The sequence below is a fragment of the Gopherus flavomarginatus genome, chromosome 2 (assembly GCF_025201925.1).
Source record: "Gopherus flavomarginatus isolate rGopFla2 chromosome 2, rGopFla2.mat.asm, whole genome shotgun sequence".
Classification (NCBI taxonomy): domain Eukaryota; kingdom Metazoa; phylum Chordata; order Testudines; family Testudinidae; genus Gopherus; species Gopherus flavomarginatus.
The window spans coordinates 299,843,179-299,861,624 of record NC_066618.1 but is presented as its reverse complement, the minus strand read 5'-3'; the positions used below and the strand labels follow the sequence as shown (position 1 = coordinate 299,861,624).

At 53.2% G+C, this 18,446-nt stretch overlaps 1 protein-coding gene across 1 annotated transcript; it reads right to left on the bottom strand.

Annotated features, from left to right (window-relative positions):
• Positions 1-8,729: 8,729 nt before the first annotated feature.
• LOC127044738 (fucolectin-5-like) lies at positions 8,730-17,833 on the bottom strand. Its single transcript, XM_050939800.1, has 3 exons — positions 17,818-17,833; positions 16,820-17,114; positions 8,730-8,889 (listed from the first exon to the last, which is right to left on the bottom strand). The coding sequence occupies exons 1-3, from the start codon at positions 17,831-17,833 to the stop codon at positions 8,730-8,732; spliced, it is 471 nt and encodes a 156-aa protein (XP_050795757.1).
• Between the last annotated feature and the right edge of the window lie 613 nt (positions 17,834-18,446).

Sequence of the window (18,446 nt, the reverse complement as noted above, 5' to 3'; positions counted from 1 at the left end):
GGAGTTTGCTATAAAATTTGCAGATGACACACAGTTGGGAGGTATTGCCAATGTGGAGGGTGATTGGAATATCGTACAAGAAGGTCTGGATGACCTTGAAAAAAGACGGTTACTCACCTTTGTAACTGTTGTTCTTCGAGATGTGTTGCTCACATCCATTCCAGTTAGGTGTGTGCGCGCCGCGTGCACGTTCGTCGGCAGATTTTTACCCTAGCAACACTCGGTGGGCTGGCAGGGCGCCCCCTGGAGTGGCGCCGCTGTGGTGCTGGATATATACCCCTGCTGGCCCATCCACCCCTCAGTTCCTTCTTGCCGGCTATTCCGACAGTGGGGAAGGAGGGTGGGTTTGGAATGGTGTCATGGAGTGTGGGGGAGTCTGGTCCTGCACCCCTCTTCCTGGGACCCACAGTGACTCTCAGCCAGCCAGTAAAACAGAAGGTTTATTGGACAACAGGAATGCAGGTTACAGCAGAGCTTGCAGGCACAGTCAGGACCCCTCAATCGAGTCCTTCTGGAGTTTCAGGGTGCTTGGGTCCAGCATAGGATCCCCTGAATTCCCCTCACCCAGCCCAAAACTGAAACTGAACTGCCCCTCCTGCAGCCGGCTGATTCCTTTGTCCAGCTTCCCGGGCAAAGGTGCTAAACCCCTCCCTCCTGCCTGGCTCAGGTTACAGGCTTAAAGATCCTGTCCCTCACCTAAAGACATCCCCAGCTCTCCCATCCCCCACACAGACAGCCCCTACTCCATCACAAATGGATACGAGCAACACATCTCGAAGAACAACAGTTACAAAGGTGAGTAACCGTCTTTTCTTCTTCGAGTGCTCGCCCATATCCATTCCAGTTAGGTGATTCCCAAGCCTTACCTAGGCGGTGGGGTCGGAGCGAGACGTTGCGGAATGTAAGACCTCTGACCCAAAGGCGGCATTGTCTCTGGACTGCTGGACCAATGCGTAGTGTGATGCAAAGGTGTGGATGGAAGACCAGGTAGCTGCATGACAATTTCCTGGATGGGAACATGGGCCAGGAAGGCGGCAGATGAGGCTTGAGCCCGAGTAGAATGGGCAGTGAGATGGCCAGTCGGAATGTGAGCCAAGTCATAGCATGTCCGGATACAGGATGTCACCCAAGATGAAATCCATTGGGCAGAGATTGCCATGCCCTTCATGCGCTCTGTGACAGCTACAAAGAGCTAAGGCGAACATCGGAAGGGTTTGGTCCTCTCGATATAAAAGGCAAGAGCCCTGCGGACATCCAGAGTATGCAGCTGTTGTTCGCGATGTGATGAGTGCTGGCTCGAGAAAAATACTGGTAGAAAGATGTCTTGATTAACGTGGAAGGCAGAGACCACCTTAGGGAGGAATGCCGGGTGCGGTCGCAGCTGTACCTTGTCCTTGTGGAATACCGTATACGGGGGATCCACAATCAAAGCTCGAAGTTCCGAGACTCGCCTAGCCAAGGTGATAGCGACGAGGAAGGCTGTCTTCCAGGACAGGTACAGCAGCGAGCATGTGGCTAAAGGCTCAAAGGGGGGACCCATGAGCCTAGCTAATACGAGGTTTAGATCCCAGGAAGGGGCTGGGCGCTTGACCTGAGGGTAGAGTTGCTCCAAGCCTTTGAGGAACCTGGAAACTATGGGGTGAGAAAAGATTGAACTGCCAGTTTCCACAGGATGGAAGGTGGAAATATCTGCAAGATGCACCCGTATAGAAGAGATCGCCAGGCCCTGCTCCTTGAGGGACCATAAATAGTCCAAGATAATGGCGACCGATACACCTTCGGGGATAAAGTCATGCTGGGCGCACCAGTGGGAGAAGCGCTTCCACTTGGCGAGATATGTCGTCTGCGTGGAAGGTTTTCTGCTTCCCAGCAGCATGTGTTGCACTGCAGTGGAACAACGCAACTCAGATTGGCTCAACCAGACAGCAGCCATGCTGTCAGATGAAGGGACTGCAGGTCCGGGTGGTGAAGCCTGCCGAAGTCCTGTGTTATGAGGTCCGGGCGGAGTGGCAGGGGGATCGGGTTTGCCATTGAGCAGCAAGGTGTACCAGTGCTGTCTCGGCCATGCCAGAGCGATCAGTATTAGTTGGGCTCTGTCCCTACAGAGCTTGAGTAGAACTCTGTGGACGAGAGGAAATGGTGGGAAGGCATAAAATAGGTGACCTTTCCACGGAATTAGGAACGCGTCCAAGAGGGAACCCGGGGAGCGACCTTGTAGGGAGCAGAACACCTGGCATTTCCTGTTCTCTCAGGAGGCAAAGAGGTCTATGTGAGGAAAGCCCCACTTCTGGAATACAGAATGGAGAATGTCCGGACGGATGGACCACTCGTGAGACAGGAAGGATCTGCTCAGTTGATCTGCGAGAGTGTTCTGGACTCCTGGGAGAAAGGAGGCTACCAGGTCTATTGAGGGGGCTATGCAGAAGTCCCATAGTTGAATCGCCTCCAGACAAAGGGGGGAGGATCATGTCCCTCCCTGCTTGTTTATGTAATACATGGCCGTTGTGTTGTCTGTGAACACTGCAACACAACGACCCTGTAGATGGTGCTGGAATGCTTGGCACGCCAGTCGAACCGCTCTCAGTTCTCGGACATTTATGTGTAATGCCAACTCCCGAGACGATCAAAGGCCTTGAGTGCGAAGGTGCCCTAGGTGAGCACCCCAGCCGAGAGATGACGCATCCATTGTTGAGGACATGGAGGGCTGCGGTGGCTGGAATGGCAGACCTGCACACGCCAGGGATGGCGTCAGCCAGCTCGGTGGAATTGTGAGTATAATGTCTATGGCGTCTCTGCCCGGACGATAGGCTGAGGCGAGCCAAGTTTGAAGAGGACACATGCACAGTCTGGCATGCTTTGTGACGAATGTGCATGCAGCCATGTGACCGAGGAGGCCAAGGCAAGTGCAGGCAGAGGTTGTGGGGAAGCTTTGAAGTATTTGTACAAGGGAGACTATAGCCTGAAAATGAGGTAGAGGCAAACTGGCCGTTGCAAGATTGGAGTCCAGCGTGGCTCCAATGACCTCTATCCTCTGCGTAGGCACCAGAGTGGATTTTTCCAAATTGATTATCAGGCCTAGATGCGTGAATAGGTCCTTGATGATGCTCACATGACTGGTGACTTGGGCCTCGGAGGTCCCTTGAATAAGCCAGTCGTCGAGGTATGGGAAGACATGTATTTGACGATGACGGAGGGGAGTGGCGACTACTGCCATACTCTTCATGAACACCCAAGGGGCCGAGGAGAGGCCAACGGGAAGGACCGTAAACTGATAATGTTGATGATTCACCACAAAGCGTAGATACCGTCTGTGCGGGGGGTAAATTGCAATGTGGAAATATGCGTCCTTCATGTCGAGAGCGGCGTACCAATCTCCGGGATCCAGGGAAGGGATGATGGTTCCCAGGGATACCATGAGGAACTTTTTCATGAATTTGTTCAGTCCTCGCAGGTCTAGGACAGGTCAGAGGCCCCCTTTCGCCTTGGGGATTGGGAAATATTGGGAATAAAACCCCTTGCCCCTTAGTTCCTCTGGTACCTCCTCTATAGCTCCGATTGTAAGGAGCCTCCGAACCTCCTGCAGGAGGAGATGCTCATGAGAGGGATCCCTGAAGAGGGACGAGGAGGGGGGTTGGGAGGGAGGGGGTGAAAGAAACTGAAGATGGTATTCAAGCTCCCGTGTGTAGGACCCAAAGATCCGAGGTTAATTGGGAACACGCAGGGAGGAACGGGGAAAGGCGGTTGTAGAACTGAAAGGATCCTGGGAGACAATTGGTACACTGCTCTCGGGTGCACCCTCAAAAGTTTGATTTGGGTCCTGCTGTTGGCTTGGTGGGACCGGAATTGTTACCCCCTTGAGGTCCAGACTGACGTCTGCGGTTGGTACGACCTCGCCTTCTGGTAAAGCCTTGCATTGGCCTAGGTCGGGGGTAAGGGCGCTGAGATTGGGAGCGGAAGGATCGTCTTTGAGTCTGTGGCGTGTGCATTCCTAGTGAACGCATAATTACATGACTGTCTTTTAGACTCTGTAGGCTAGGGTCCGTCTTCTGTGAGAATAGGCCCTGGCCATCAAATGGTAAGTCTTGTATAGTCTGCTGAAGTTCAGGTGGCAGGCCTGACACTTACAGCCATGATATACGTCGCATGGCGATTCCATAGGCGACTGTTCTAGCTGCCGAATCGGCAGCATCCAGCGAGGCCTGTAGGGAGGTCCGCGCTACTTTCTTTCCTTCCTCCAGGAGTGCTGTAAATTGCTGGCGGGAGTCCTGAGGGACCAGCTCTGTAAACTTCCCTACTGCCTCCCAGGTGTTGTAGTTGTTCCTACTCAGGAGGGCTAGTTGGTTCGCTACCCTGAGTTGGAAGCCTCCCGCGGAATAGATTTTTCGTCCCAACAAATCCATTCGCCTGGCCTCCCTTGATTTAGGTGCAGTGGCCTTTTGGCCGTGGCGCTCCCATTCATTGATGGACTGTACAACCAATGAACAGGGAGGGAGGGTGCACATATAGGTACTCATACCCTTTGGAGGGCATGATGTATTTCCGTTCGACCTCTCTGGCTGTGGGCGGGATGGATGCCGAGGATTGCCAGATGGTGTCTGCCCTAGCCTGGATCGAACGGATGAAGGGGAGGGCCACCCTAGTTGGTGCCTCTGCCAACAATATACTTATCACCGGGTCTTCCACCTCTGGAACTTCCTCTACTGGCATGCTGATATTCTGGGTGACACGCCACAGAAGGTCCTGGTGTGACCTGAGGTCTATTGGAGGCAGGCCCGATGATGACATCCCTGCTACTGCCTCATCTGGAGAAGAGGAGGATGAAAGCCCCGGGACGACTGGGTCCTGTACTGACTCCTGATCCTGGGGGACCTCCGGAGCCGGAAGATCGTGTGGGTAGAAGCTTCCTCCGTACCAGCCAGGGGAGGTCTGCTAACAGTGGCCTCTGGCACGCGGTGTTATTAGGGACTGGAGCGTGATGGTACAGCGGGTTCACCTTGGGCTTGGTGATAAGCCCAAGGTGTCCAAAATGACCACTGATGAGGTCCCTGGTCCGAGCCATGGGTTCCTTGGGCGAACCTGCTGTGAGTATCCGAATCCCCATAGGAAGCACTGTCCGCATGGGATGAGAGGGATGGATGACAAGAAGGCAACGGAGGTGCTGAGACCGTTTGGGGAGGGTCTCTGCATCCATTCAATCCATCTCCACACGGCACCGGAGAACGGTACTGGGAGTCTTACCGGTGCCGGGAGTGAGACCGGGACCTGCGACCGGCATGGTGCCGGGAGGTCGACCGGTGCCTTGAATCCCTGTGTCAAGATCGGCTGCAAGAGGTACGGTGCCGCGAGTGGTGCCAGGACCTGGATCGGTGCCGAAAGTATCGGGTCGGTGACTGGGATCTCAAATGGTGCCGTGAGTACTACCAGTCCCTAGATGGAGAGCGGTACTGGGACTGCGAGCGGCGTCAGGACCGCGATCGATGACAGGACCAAGAGTGCCTGCGGGACCTGGACCGTGGTCGGCGACGTTCGGTGGTACCGGACAAGGATGGTCTCATCAGGGCGGGCTTGCCTAATGATTGAACAACCCGCACCAGCGGTGCCAGGAGTTGAGGCAGCTCGGGCTCCATCAAGGCAATCAACTCCTGTGCTGTGGAGAACATCTCTCGCGTGGAGGGCATGATAAGCTCAACCACAGCATGTGCCGGGGAGCTGGTAGGCACCGGACTCGAAGGCTCTTCCGAGACCGGAATCAACGGTGCAGAAAACGTCGGTGCCGCGGCAGTTGACGGTGCCGGGCGGTCCAACTTAGTAATGCGCTCTGATTGCGGCGTAGATACGGGAGCCACAGGAGTCTTATGCTTCTTGCTCCTTGGGGAGAGAGAGTGGTGCCGGGCAGGAGCTTGGGCCGGTGAAGGGTGGTGTCGAGGATCCTTTATTGTACCCGTGCTCTCCGGTGCGGAGGAGGCACTTGTCCCCGGTGCCGCAGTCAGTGCCGAAGATGGAGGCGTTAGAGCTGCCTCCATCAAGAGTTGCTTTAGACGAATGTCCCGCTCTTTTTTCGTCCTGGGCTTGAAAGCCTTGCAGATGCGGCACTTGTCTGTGAGGTGGGATTTGCCCAAGCACTTGAGACAGGAGTGGTGAGGGTCTCCTGTGGGCATCGGCCTATGACAGGCCGAGCATGGTTTGAAGCCTGGTGAACCGGACATGGGCCCCGGTACCGGGTGAGGGGAAGGGGCTAATCCCCGATCCCCCTTAACTATACAATAACTACTACAAAGAACTAATAAAACTAGAAAACTAACTAGAAATATAGAATATTGAACTATATACACAATAACGATTAGAAACGAGCGAAAAGCTAGGGAGGTGGAGATCAGCTAAGCCGCGCTCCACTGTTCCAATGACCGACACGGGCGGTAAGAAGGAACTGAGGGGCGGATGGGCTGGCAGGGGTATATATCCGGCACCATAGCGGCGCCACTCCAGGGGGCACCTTGCCGGCCCACCGAGTGTTGCTAGGGTAAAAATCTTCTGACGAACGTGCACGTGGCGCGTGCACACCTAACTGGAATGGATATGAGCAAGCACTCGAAGAAGAACTGGAGTAATAGCAATAGGATGAAATTTAATAGTGCAACGTGCAAGGTCAGGCACTTAGGGAGTAACAAGAATTTTTGCTATAAGCTTATCAGTTGGAATTGACAGAGAAGGAGAAAGACCTGGGTATATTGGTTGATCACAGGATGACAATGAGCTGCCAATGTGAGGCGACCATGAAAAAGGCTAATGCAGTCCTAGAATGTATCAGGCAAGGTGTTTCCAGCAGAGACAGGGAAGTGTTAGTGTCTTATACAAGGCACTGGTGAGACTTCACCTGGAACACTGTGTGCAGCTCTGGTCTCCCATATTTAAGAAAAATGAATTCAAACTGGAACAGGAGCAAAGAAGGGCTGCTAGGATGATCTGAGGAATGGAAAACCTACCTTATGAGAGGAGACTCAGAGCTTGGCTTGTTTAGCCTAACTAAAAGAAGGCTGAGGGGAGATCTAATTGCTCTCTGTAAATACATCAGATGGATAAATACCAGGGAGGGAGAGGAGTTATTTACATTTAGCACCAATGTGAACACAAGACCAAAGGGATATAAACTGGCCAGCAACAGGTTTAGGCTTGAAATTAGACGAAGGTTTCTAACCATCAGAGGAGTGAAGTTCTGGAGCCACCTCCCCAGGGGAGCAGCGGGGGTAAAAAAACTAACTGGCTTCAAGACTGAGCTTGAAAAGTTTGTGGAGGGGATGATATGATGGGACTGCCTACAATGGCATGTAGCCAATCTGTGACTGCTAGCAGCAAATATCTCCAGTGGCCAGTGATGGGATGCTAGGGCTCTGAATTGCTACAGAAATTCTTTCCCAAGTGTCTGGCTGACCACATGCTCAGGGTCTAACTGGCCATATTTGGGGTCAGGAAGGAATTTCCCCCTGAGTCACAGTGGCAGAGACCCTGCGGATTTTTCCCCTTCCTCTGCACCATGGGTCTCTTGCAGGTTTAAACAAGTGCAAATGGTGGATTTTCTGTAAGATGTATTCTTCAGATCATGATGTGAGGACGTCAGTAACTCAGCCAGAGGTTAGGGGTTTGTTACAGGAGTGGGTGGGTGAGGTTCTGTGGCCTGCAATGTGCAGCAGGTCAGACTAGATGATCATGCTGGTCCCTTCTGGGCTTAAAGCCTCAGAGTTTATAGAAAGTCATTGTCTCCTTTGGCCATTTGCCCACAGCAGAGTCGCAATACAAAGTGCCAGGAATGTCTGTGTCTGCTCAGCAAACACGGCTCTCTGGGATAGCAGGAGGCTGGGGGCAGGACTGAGGGGCATCGGCTGAGCTGTGTGGGGGATGCCAGGATGATGACAGCAGATGTACATCCAACTGTTACTACGGGAACTTGGCCATACTCCTCCACACATTAATAGTCAGCTTGCAGCCCAGGCTCGGGCTTTGTTGCCGCTGCCTGGCTCACAATCACTGTGCACAATATAGGGGTGAAATTCAGCCCTGGCATAAGTGGCTGCAATCCCAGGGCCACCAGTGGAGCTGTGCCCAATTGCACCCGCCTGGCATCTGGCCCCATATCAGCTGTCAGCTCTGCTCTTCCAACCTCCTGGGGCTCCTCAGGGTCAGAGGCGTCCCAGCATGGCCCAAGCAGCTGCAGAGTTTGTGGATGGACAGGCCAAAGCGAGCCCCGCTCTGCTGATGGCCCAGGACTAGCAGTGACAGCAAGCCAGCTGGAGTTCGGGGGAGGGCTGTGAAGGAGTGTTGGGTTGAAGGGGGAATGGAGAACAGCACCTCAGCCCCAGGTTGGAGAAGGGGCAGGGGAGCCAGAGAGCGGGTTGTACTCAGACAGGGGAGCAGGCTGGGGAATGGGCGTTGGGAGGAGTGAAGGGCTGGAAACAGCAGCAGGAGAACTGGATTAACCCAAAGCCCACGTGGGGTTTGGAGCCGAGGCTCCACTGGCTCATGTGGGATCAGAACCACATGACCTGTAGGGGCAGGGAAGGGGAGGGGAGACATGGCCAGAACGGTGCAGGATGGAGACAAACGACAGGAGAGGCAGGAAGGGACCAGTGGATTTTATTAGGTGACAACGGCTCATTCCTGAACCAACCTCCCGCCTCCTGCCCCAAGCACAAGACAAGGTGCTTCCCCGCCCCATGGACTGTCACTCCAGCTTCCTAGCACTCATCCCCCAGCTGGGTGCCATAGACCTCGACCTCACACAGGGTGAGATACTCAGCCCTGCCCGGGATGGTGACGGTGACGTAGCGGCCCTCCAGCCCGTTGCAGCAGATGGTGCTGAGGGATCCTGGTGTGGTGTCAGTGATGGTCCCGCAGCTGTAAAGAGCAGAAGACAAGAGCGAGAGGCTAAGATTACGGGGCACAGGCGAGTTGGCAGCAAGACTGAGGACCCTTTAACTCTGAGCCTGCAGAGGCCAAAGCACGGAGTGAATGACAGACTGTAAGAGACGGAGTATATCCCTGTTTCCCATCACAACCCAATTCCCACAAGAAATCAGGTTCACATTTCATCAGCCAGGGTCATTAACCGAGGGAGCAGATAACCGAAGGACATGGTGGATTCTCCTTTCCTTGGAGTCTTTAAATCAAGACCGGACGTCTGTCTAAGGGCTCATCTACACCGGCAAGTTTTGTCACCAAAAACTACCTTTTGGCGACAAAACAGCGATAGCGCACACACTTCAATGGGACTTTTAAAAAAAAAAAACAACGCCCAGTTTTGGTGACAAAGAACTTCCACCCCTGCAAGATACTTTTGTCTTTTCCCCTCCCTTTACTGTCAACAAACAGCCTGTGTAGACACCGCAGGGTTTTTTTTAATTTTATTGGCCTCCAGAAAGTGTCCCACAATTCCCATGCTGCCACTCTGGTGAGCAGTTTGAACTCTACTGTCCTGCCGCCAACCCGCCACCCCCTTGCAAGCCCCAGGAATTTGAAATCTCATTTTCTGCTTGCTGGCTTCCCAGATGAGCTTCCCAGGTGGCTTTCCACGTGAGCATGGCTGGCTATCGCCCTCCCACTTGGACCACCGCTGAGCTGTTGGATCTGATAAGTATATGGAGAGAGGAGTCTGTTCAGTCGCAGCTGCGGGCGGCCCGTAGGAATCAGGACACATATGGGCAAATTTCTCTAGGCTTGTGTGAAAAGGGCTCTGATCGGGACACGCAGCAGAAGATAAAGGAGCCGAGGCAGGTGTACCACAAGGCGCAGGAGGTGAACCATTGCTCTGGCACCGCACCTAAGACCTGCCACTTCTATAAGGAGCTGAATGCTATCCTTGGTGGTGACCCCACCTCCATCGCCAATAGCCCCTTGGATACTTCGGAGGCAGCAGAAAGAGGGGGTAACCCGGAGGCTGAAATTCTGGATGTGGCGCTCCCAGCGGGGTCGCCCGGTGAGGCAGGCAGCCAGAAACTTTTCTCACTCCAGAAGTGCTCAACAGGGAGCAGGAAACAGATGAGATGCAAAGTACGTTGCTGTGGCTTGTGTAGGGAATCGAAAAGTGGGAGGCAGGTAGTGTTTTCTGTGAGCTGGACATTGCCCTGTGTAGCTGATCTGCATGGCCAAGCAGAGTGTCGATGGACATGGAGACCTGCAGGGGATCCTCCAGAGAGAGGCTCTGGAAAGTTTCCAAGAGGTATTTGTTAATCCTCTGCCGCCTATTCCAAGGGACTGCAGCCTTGTTAGTTCCCGCATTGTAGGAAACTGTCCCCTGCCATTTAGCAATCACTGGAGCTGGGACCAAAGCGGCACATAGTGAGTTGCATATGGAGCAGGATGAAAGCCACAAGCATGCAGTAGTTGTGCCCTGGTTTCCCTGGTTACCTGCAGCAGTGAGATGTCAGCCAGCAGTGACAAAGTGAAAAAATGTGGGCTAACTTAAGAATGCATTCCCTGCAAAGCTGCCCTGCAAGCCGTGACCATTTTGTCCATACGCACAAATGACTCCCTCCATTCCCAACACTCACCGTGATTGGGGTGCTTGTGGACAGGGCTGGCTTCAGCTTTTTTGCCACCCCAAGTGGAAAAGCAGAAAAAAAAAAAAAAGATTAAGCCGTGATCGGCGGCACTTTGGCTGTAGCTGCATCGCCGCCGCTTCATTCTTCGGTGGCAATTCGGTGGCGGGTCCTTCCCACAGGGAGAGACTGAGAGACCCGCTGCTGAATTGCTGCTGAAGACCTGGACATGCCACCGCTTTCCATTGGCCGCCCCAAGCACCTGCTTCCTTCATTGGTGCTGGAGCCAGCCCTGCCCGTGGAGCCGTGTGCCTGCCTAGAGTCTCAGGGTTTGGCTACACTTGCAGGTGTGCAGAGCTGGGAGTTAAACCTGTCTTCGTACAGCTGTGTAGGGAAAGCGCTGCAGTCTGGCCACACTGACAGCTACCAGCGTGCTGTCATGGCCACATCTGCAGCATTTGCAGCAGCATTGGGAGTGGTGCATTGTGGGCAGCTATCCCAGCGTTCAAGTGACTGCAACGTGCTTTTCAAAAGAGGGGGGTGGGGTGGAGTGTGACAGGGATCATGGGGGGAGAGAAAGTGGATTTTTGGTGTGCGGACACTGTGTCAGCTCCCTGCCTTGCAAGTTCCGACCCCCCTCCCTCACTCACTGAAAGCAAACAGCAGCTGTTGGTTTTTTCTCACAGACCGGATAAGCAGCACCTCCCTGAAAGGGACTCTTCCTCTCCCCCCCCCCCGCGTCGCCTCTCTCTTCAAGCAAACATTAGCTGTGGGCATTCCAAAGGGAGCCCCCCCGCCTGCCTCTGCTCATTCGCAGCAAACAGGAGCAGCTCCCAGAGCCCAGAGTTCACAACAGAACAGAGGCTGCACAACAAAACAAGGAGAGGAACCTTCACTTAAAAGGATTATGAGGAGTTTCCGGAGGTCATTCACTGCATAATAAGGTTACTCCCCGTTTACACTGGAGCACCAGCGTCTGGCAGCAGCTGTTAATCCTCTCAGGGAGGTGGAGTACCTGCAGCGCTGTAGCCATGGAGATACAGCGCTGTATGTGCCTTGCCAGTGTGGCCAGGGAGTGAGTTACAGCGCTGTGGGCGGCTTTATTGCGCTGTAACTCTCAAGTGTAGCCAAGGCTCAGAGAGAAAGTGATTTCTACTAGCAAAAGGCCATTATTACTGAAATGTTTCAGTCGTTTGCTGGAATGTAACAATCCCTCTTCTGTTCAGCACAGACCTTGAGGAACACACTGTGCACTCCTGCCGACCGGCTTCGTCAGATAAGGAAGAACCCCAAGCAGAGCAAAGAAGAAATGTTCCAGGAGGTGCCGCAGCACGGTGAGAGAGAGACCAGGGAACACAGAGTGCTGGGGAGCCGAGAGGCAGGACAGAAAAGAGAATGCTGCATTTGCTAGGCAAGCGACAGAGTGGATGATAAAAGTTACGGAGGGTCAGACAGAGATGCTCAAGTCTCTGATAGAACTGCAGACTGAGCAGATCCATGGTGCTCCACCGCAGCACGTGCAGATGCACAATTCTGTACCAATCCCACCCCCCTCTATGCCCACACATTCCTTTGCACTTCACAGCACTCCTGAGTTTCCCCATCACTCCACCCCCTCTCACAGCTTGCACAATGATAGCTGGAGCTACACACAGTTGTGAGGTTTTACCTTTTTTAACAATAACTAAAGGCAAAGGTATTTAATGGCACAGCGTTTTTATTCTGTGTTCCACAAAAGCATATAGCAATCAATTCACTCTTGGGAACAGGCTTCAAAAGCATTTTGTTGCATGGATCTTGGGCCCCAAAATTGTACATGGATGCACTAGGGAAGCAACTTCAAAGCACACGTATTATTGCCCCTCATTGTCAAAGTGGTTCCTCAAAGCCTCTCTGATGTTAATAGCAGCCCTCTGGGCTCCTCTGACAGCCCTAGCATCTGGCTGTTCAAACTGGGCAGCCTAGCGCTCTGCCTCAGTGCTCCACACCTGAGCAAACATTTCACCCTTAGGCCTGGTCTACGCTACGACTTTAGGTCGAATTTTGCAGCGTTACCTCGATTTAATTCTGGATCTGTCCACACGACGAAGCCCTTTTTTTTTACTTAAAGGGCTCTTTAAATCGATTTCTGTACTCCACCTCCAATGAAGGGGTTAGCTCTGAAATTGGCCTTCCTGGGTTGAATTTGGGATAGTGTGGATGCAATTCGACAGTATTGGCCTCCAGGAGCTATCCCAGAGTGCTTCATTGTGACCGCTCTGGACAGCGCTCTCAACTCAGATGCACTGGCCAGGTAGACAGGAAAAGGCCCATGGACTTTTGAATTTCATTTCCTGTTTGGCCAGCGTGGCGAGCTGATCAGCACAGGTGACCATACAAAGCTCACGCAGAGCTCATCAGCATCATGTGCACGTTGCCAGGGCACACTGCCCGGCCCGTACTTTGTGAGAAGTCTGTGACCGTGTCCCTCTCATCACTGCGCTGCCTCGCCTGGTTTTGTGCAAAACAATCATCTGCCATTGCTCTGACGGAAGAAGGGGCGAATGACGACATGGCTTACAGAGAATTAAAATCAACAAAAGGGATGGCTTTGCATCAAGGATCAACACAAACAACTGTCACGCAGAATGGCCCCCTCAAGGATTGAACTCAAAACCCTGGGTTTAGCAGGCCGTTGATTTCACAAAACAAATTGGGTCAATTTCTTGTTTTGATCCACTCCATCTATCTTTTTCATCTTGGCTGGCAGCAGACGATGCAGTAGGACTGCTAGCCTTCGTCATCTCCTGGGTGCTCGGCAGAAGATGGCAATGACGTGGCTGAGTCACTCCCATGTCTGCCCCCGTGCTCCTGACCGATTTCACCAAGGTCGGCTAAAAGAGCACCCAGGAGTACGATGACGATGGCTACCAATCATAATGCACCGTCAGCTTCCAAAAGGCAATGTGCTGCTGCCGTGTAGCAATGCAGTCCCATGTCTGCCAGCACCCAGGGGCTGTACAGTGATGGTGAGCTGAGCGGGCTTCATGCCATGGTAAGGCATCTGCTCAGGAAACCCAGGAAAAAAGGCCCGAAACGATTGTCTGCTGTTGCTTTCATGGAGGGAGGGAGGGAGAGGGGGGCCTGACAACATGTACCCAGAACCACCTGTGACACTGTTTTTGCCCCATCAGGCATTGGGATCTCAACCCAAAATCCCAATGGGCAGCAGAGACTGCGGGAACCGTGGGATAGCTACTCACAGTTACCCACAGTGCAACGCTCCGGAAGTCGACACTAGCCTCAGTACTGTGGACGCAGTCCGCCAAGTTAATGCACTTAGAGCATTTTGTGTGTGGGGGGACACACAATTGACTGTATAAAAATGATTTCTAAAAAAAGACTTCTATAAATTCAACCTAATTTCATAGTGTAGACATACCCTTAGAGTCACACAGATTGTGCAAAGTGCAGCACGCGGCAATGACCACGGGACTATTATCCTTGGTAAGGTCTAGTCTGACACTGAGACAGCTCCAGCGACCTTTCAAACAGCCAAAGGCACATTCGACTACCATGCGGCACCTGCTCAGCCTGTTGTTAAAACACTCCTTGCTGCTGTCCACGTGCCCTGTGTAAGGTTTCATGAGCCAGGGCTGTAAGGGGTAAGCAGGGTCTCCCATGATTTAATAGGCATTTCCACATCCCCCACTGTGATCTTGTGGTCTGGAAAGAAAGTCCCTGCCTGCAGCTTTCTGTACAGGCCACTGTTCCTGAAGATGTGTGCGTCATGCACCTTTCTAGACCAGCCTGCATTAAGGTCCATGAAACGCCTCCAGTAATCCACAAGCGCCTGCAACACCAAGGAAAAATATCCCTTCCTGCAGATGTATTCTGAGGCAAGGTGGCCTGGCGCTAAAATTGGCATGTGTGTGCCATCAATTGGCTCACCACATTTAGGGAAACTCATCTCTGCAAAGCCATCCACTATTTTATGCACATTTCCCAGAGTCACGGTCCTCCACAGCAGGATGCAATTTATTGCCCTGCACACTTGGAGTAATACAGCTCCAACAGTGGACTTCCCCACTCCAAATTGATTTGCAACTGACCGGTAGCAGTCTGGATTCGCCAGCTTCCACACAGCAATTGCAACACGCTTCTCTACTGAAAGGACAGTCTCAATCTGGTGCCTTTGCACTGCAGGCCAGGGGACAGCTCAGCACAAAGTTCCAGGAACGTACCACTGGTCTTCATCCCACATCTGCATGACAATGCAATCCCACCAATCAGGGCTTGTTTCCCTAGCCCAAAACCGACGCTCTACCATATGCAGCTGCTCTGTGAATGCATGAAGCACTGCTAAGTAGCTGCTGTCCATATCACACTCAGGTGCCTGCGATTCATCCTCTGTCAGTAACTTTGTGAGTAACTTCGAGAGTAACTGTGCTGCCATGTGCGATGTCCTCACAACAGCTAACAGCGCATAGGAGAGAAGTTTGGGATCCATCTTATCTCACTGCAGATGCTGGTGTGCACTACAAAAGAATGACAGCTGGAAAAACAGCGCGAAAGGACGCCAGAAACCATTGGAGGGCTGGGACACAAAGTGGTGCATGACAGTACATTTTGCACATCCCAAGATGCGCCACGCTCTGTTTCTGCATTCCCACAACACCTAGCAACGGATGGTGTCGCCAGGCACTGTGGGATATATACCCACAGTCCTTTGCTCTCGCTGTCGACAATGGTGCCCCGAATGTGGACATGAGCTGTTGACAGAGGGAGCAAATGTTGACACACTTTGGTGACTTTGTTTTTGTCGATTTTTCCTCATTGACAAAACTTGACAGTGTAGACAAGCCCTAAAAGATACACGGCAGCTCACAAATTGTGGGCTCTGTGCAGAATCACTGTGTGAGGTTTTTTGGCCTGTGCGATGCTGCAGGTCAGACTAGACGATCGGAAAGGTCCCTTCAGGCCTTAGAAATCTATGGATCTCGTTTCCTTTTGCCTTGGATAAGATGATTCTACACGAGGAAAGCTGTGAGTGCAGAGAGAACACGCAGGAGCCTGGAGGGATTATTCTACCCTGCCTTGCCCTGTAGGGGTCGCTGTGCTCAGTGACATGCGGTTCCCCTCCATCCAGGAGCTCAGACTACCCCTGGCACAGCAGCCGCAGCCTCAGACAGCTCCCAGGTTAAGACAGAGGTGAAAGTAAGCCAGTATGCCCCGGTCCTGGGTATCGGCAAGAGCCGGTGCGCCGTACTGGGATGGATCGGCTTCTCCTGGTTGCAATTTAAAGGGCCTGTGGCTCCCAGCAGCAGCTGGAGCCCCGGGCCCTTTAAATTGCCGTCAGAGCCCTGCTGCCGGAGCCCTGGGGAAGTGGTGGCAGGGCTCAGACAGCAATTTAAAGGGCCCGGGGCTCCTGCCGCAGCTCCCACTCGGGGCCTTTAAATCATCCCCGGAGCCCTGGGACAGCAGTGGTGGGGCTCCGGTGGCTATTCAAAGGATCTGGGGCTGCAGCAGCTGCTACTGCCCCAGCCCTTAAAATAGCCACTGGAGACCCACTGCTGCCTCCCCAGGGCTCCGGCAGCAGGGCTCCGCGGATGATTTAAGATCTCCGGGAGCTGCGACCACCCCGGGCCTTTTAAATCGTCCCCAGAGCCGCTACCCAAGGGCTCCGGCAGCAGGGCTCCAGGGACGATTTAAAGGGCCCGGGGTGGCAGTGGCAGGTGGAGCCCTGGGCCCTTTAAGTCACAGCCCGAGCCCCTGGCTGCCCTGCTACCCAGGGCTCTGGCAGCAGGGCTCCAGGGATGATTTAAAGGGCCAGGGGCCCCCACTGCCGCTACCCTTCAAAGCTCCCCCAGAGCCCAGGCTAGCGGCAGCAGCCAGGTGCCCCCTCCGATGGCAATTTAAAGGGCCTGGGGCTCCACTGCAGTAGCGGCTGGAGCCCCAGGCTCTTTAAATCACCCCCTGGGCTCCCAGCCTCTGCAGCTGGTAGCTCCGGGGGTGATTTAAAGGCCTGGGGCTCCCAGCTGCTGTTACCACAGCCCCAGGCCCAGGCCCTTTAAATCCTGATTTAAAGCACCTGGGGATTTAAAGGCCCCGCCTCTTCTGGCAGAGACCACACCTCTTCTGGTTGAGGCCCCGCCCCCTCCTAAGGACTCTGGAGTACTGGTAAATCCTTTTAGTCACTTGCACCCTTGGGTTAAGAGACTACGCCCTGGCCTCGGCTGGCAATGAGACCCAACCCCCGGGTCTGAGCTGGGAGGAGTCATTTCACTCCAGAGAAAGGGGAAGCAACTCACATGGGGTTCTGCTTGCCATGGTCGGCCAGGGAGTCTCCCACGCGGATCTGGGCCCCTCTGATTCTCTCCCCACAGCAGTCTTCTCTGTTCTTCACGATCACCGCGGAGACAGACTGACGACTGCCCAAGTCCACGTTCCACCACGGCTCTGTGTCGAGCTGGGTGTGGCTGCAGGAGTCTTGTTCCCACTGCCCATCGCGTTTTCCATCCACGGCCTTTCCAGCCACGGGTTTTCCAGTCGCACCTTCATATATGGAGGACTGAGTGGCCGGGCGCCCCAGCGCCAAGTTCCGAGCTGGAATCAGAGGGCGAGAAGAGGGGGGGTGGGACGTGCCCTTCACTGGGGCCTCTAGATGCCCTTTGTCCCACATGGAGCCAGAGCCACTTCCCGGCAGTGACACAAATCAGCCACTGCATGAGAGCCAGATTCATAGTGGGAGCCATGGCCCCTGGGGATGGGAGTGAGAGCAGGTCTCTGCTGGGATCTCACTCAAGCAGAACTGCTCTCAGTCTCTTTCGTCCTATACCCGGCTGGAGCTGCTCCCCAAGGTAGGGATGGTGCAGGATGTTCAGATGGAGCCTCCCCAGTCTGCCCCCTTCCCCTCCAGCCGCCAGCTGGAGCCCCTGCCCAGGTCAGTGGTGGGAAGGGAAGGATCTCCCTGGGTTTCTACTGTCTCACTAGGCAGAGGTTGGGGCTGAAGGGAATGGGGTATAAAATAAGAGAGAATAGCATTGTGCCAGCTCCTTACCCCCTGGTGGTGGGGTGCAGCCCTGAGACACCGCAGTCCCTGCAAGGATCCCAGTCATCATCAACAGATGCCAGAGAAACTCCATCCTTGCACTGTCAGCACAGGAGATCACATGAATGTTTTAATCAGAACAAACTACAGCCATAGCAAGTTTCAGATGAGCACCTCACACACACTGGATGGTCCTCATTTTAGAGAGGGAAACTGAGGCACAGGGAAACAGCAACTTGTAGCAAGTAAGGGGCTGACCTGTGACTAGAACCATGGTTCATTGAAGTCTATTCCCCTCCCCCTCTGCCCACTAGACCATCTTACTATGTCTTCTGATTAGTTTCCACTTGGTTTTGGGGGACAAAAGTTGGCTTTATCCAGTGAACCTGTCTCAGGGTGGCTGGATCCTTTAACCTAGGTCCTTAGCCATCCGTCAGTCAGGCTTTATATGCCAATCTAATTATGGCTTGGTCAGTTACAGCTCATCCAAAAATCATTAAAAATTAGAGTTGAGAAATTTTATCAAACTATTCCTAGTTTCTCTGAAAATTCACCTGTCAGTAGAACCATAGGTACCCTAATTAAGGTTGAGAGCACATATCAGTCATTTAGATAAAGTACCTTACAGAGCTGTTGTAATGATCCAAAAAACAAACCTTAAAAATCAAAGAAAGTCACAGCTAGGGTTAAATATAAAAAGATACAAACATGTTAAGGTGTGAAAATACACAGTTAAGTCACCTAGATAACCTTAACTCTATCCAATAGTTGTTCCGAGAGGAAAAAAAAATCTAATGTGTCTTTAACAAATCAGTTTAATGTTATCTGAGTTCCTCCCCACTAAAATGCCTTAATCATAAGAGTGTGGGATTTGCACGGTGCCACGG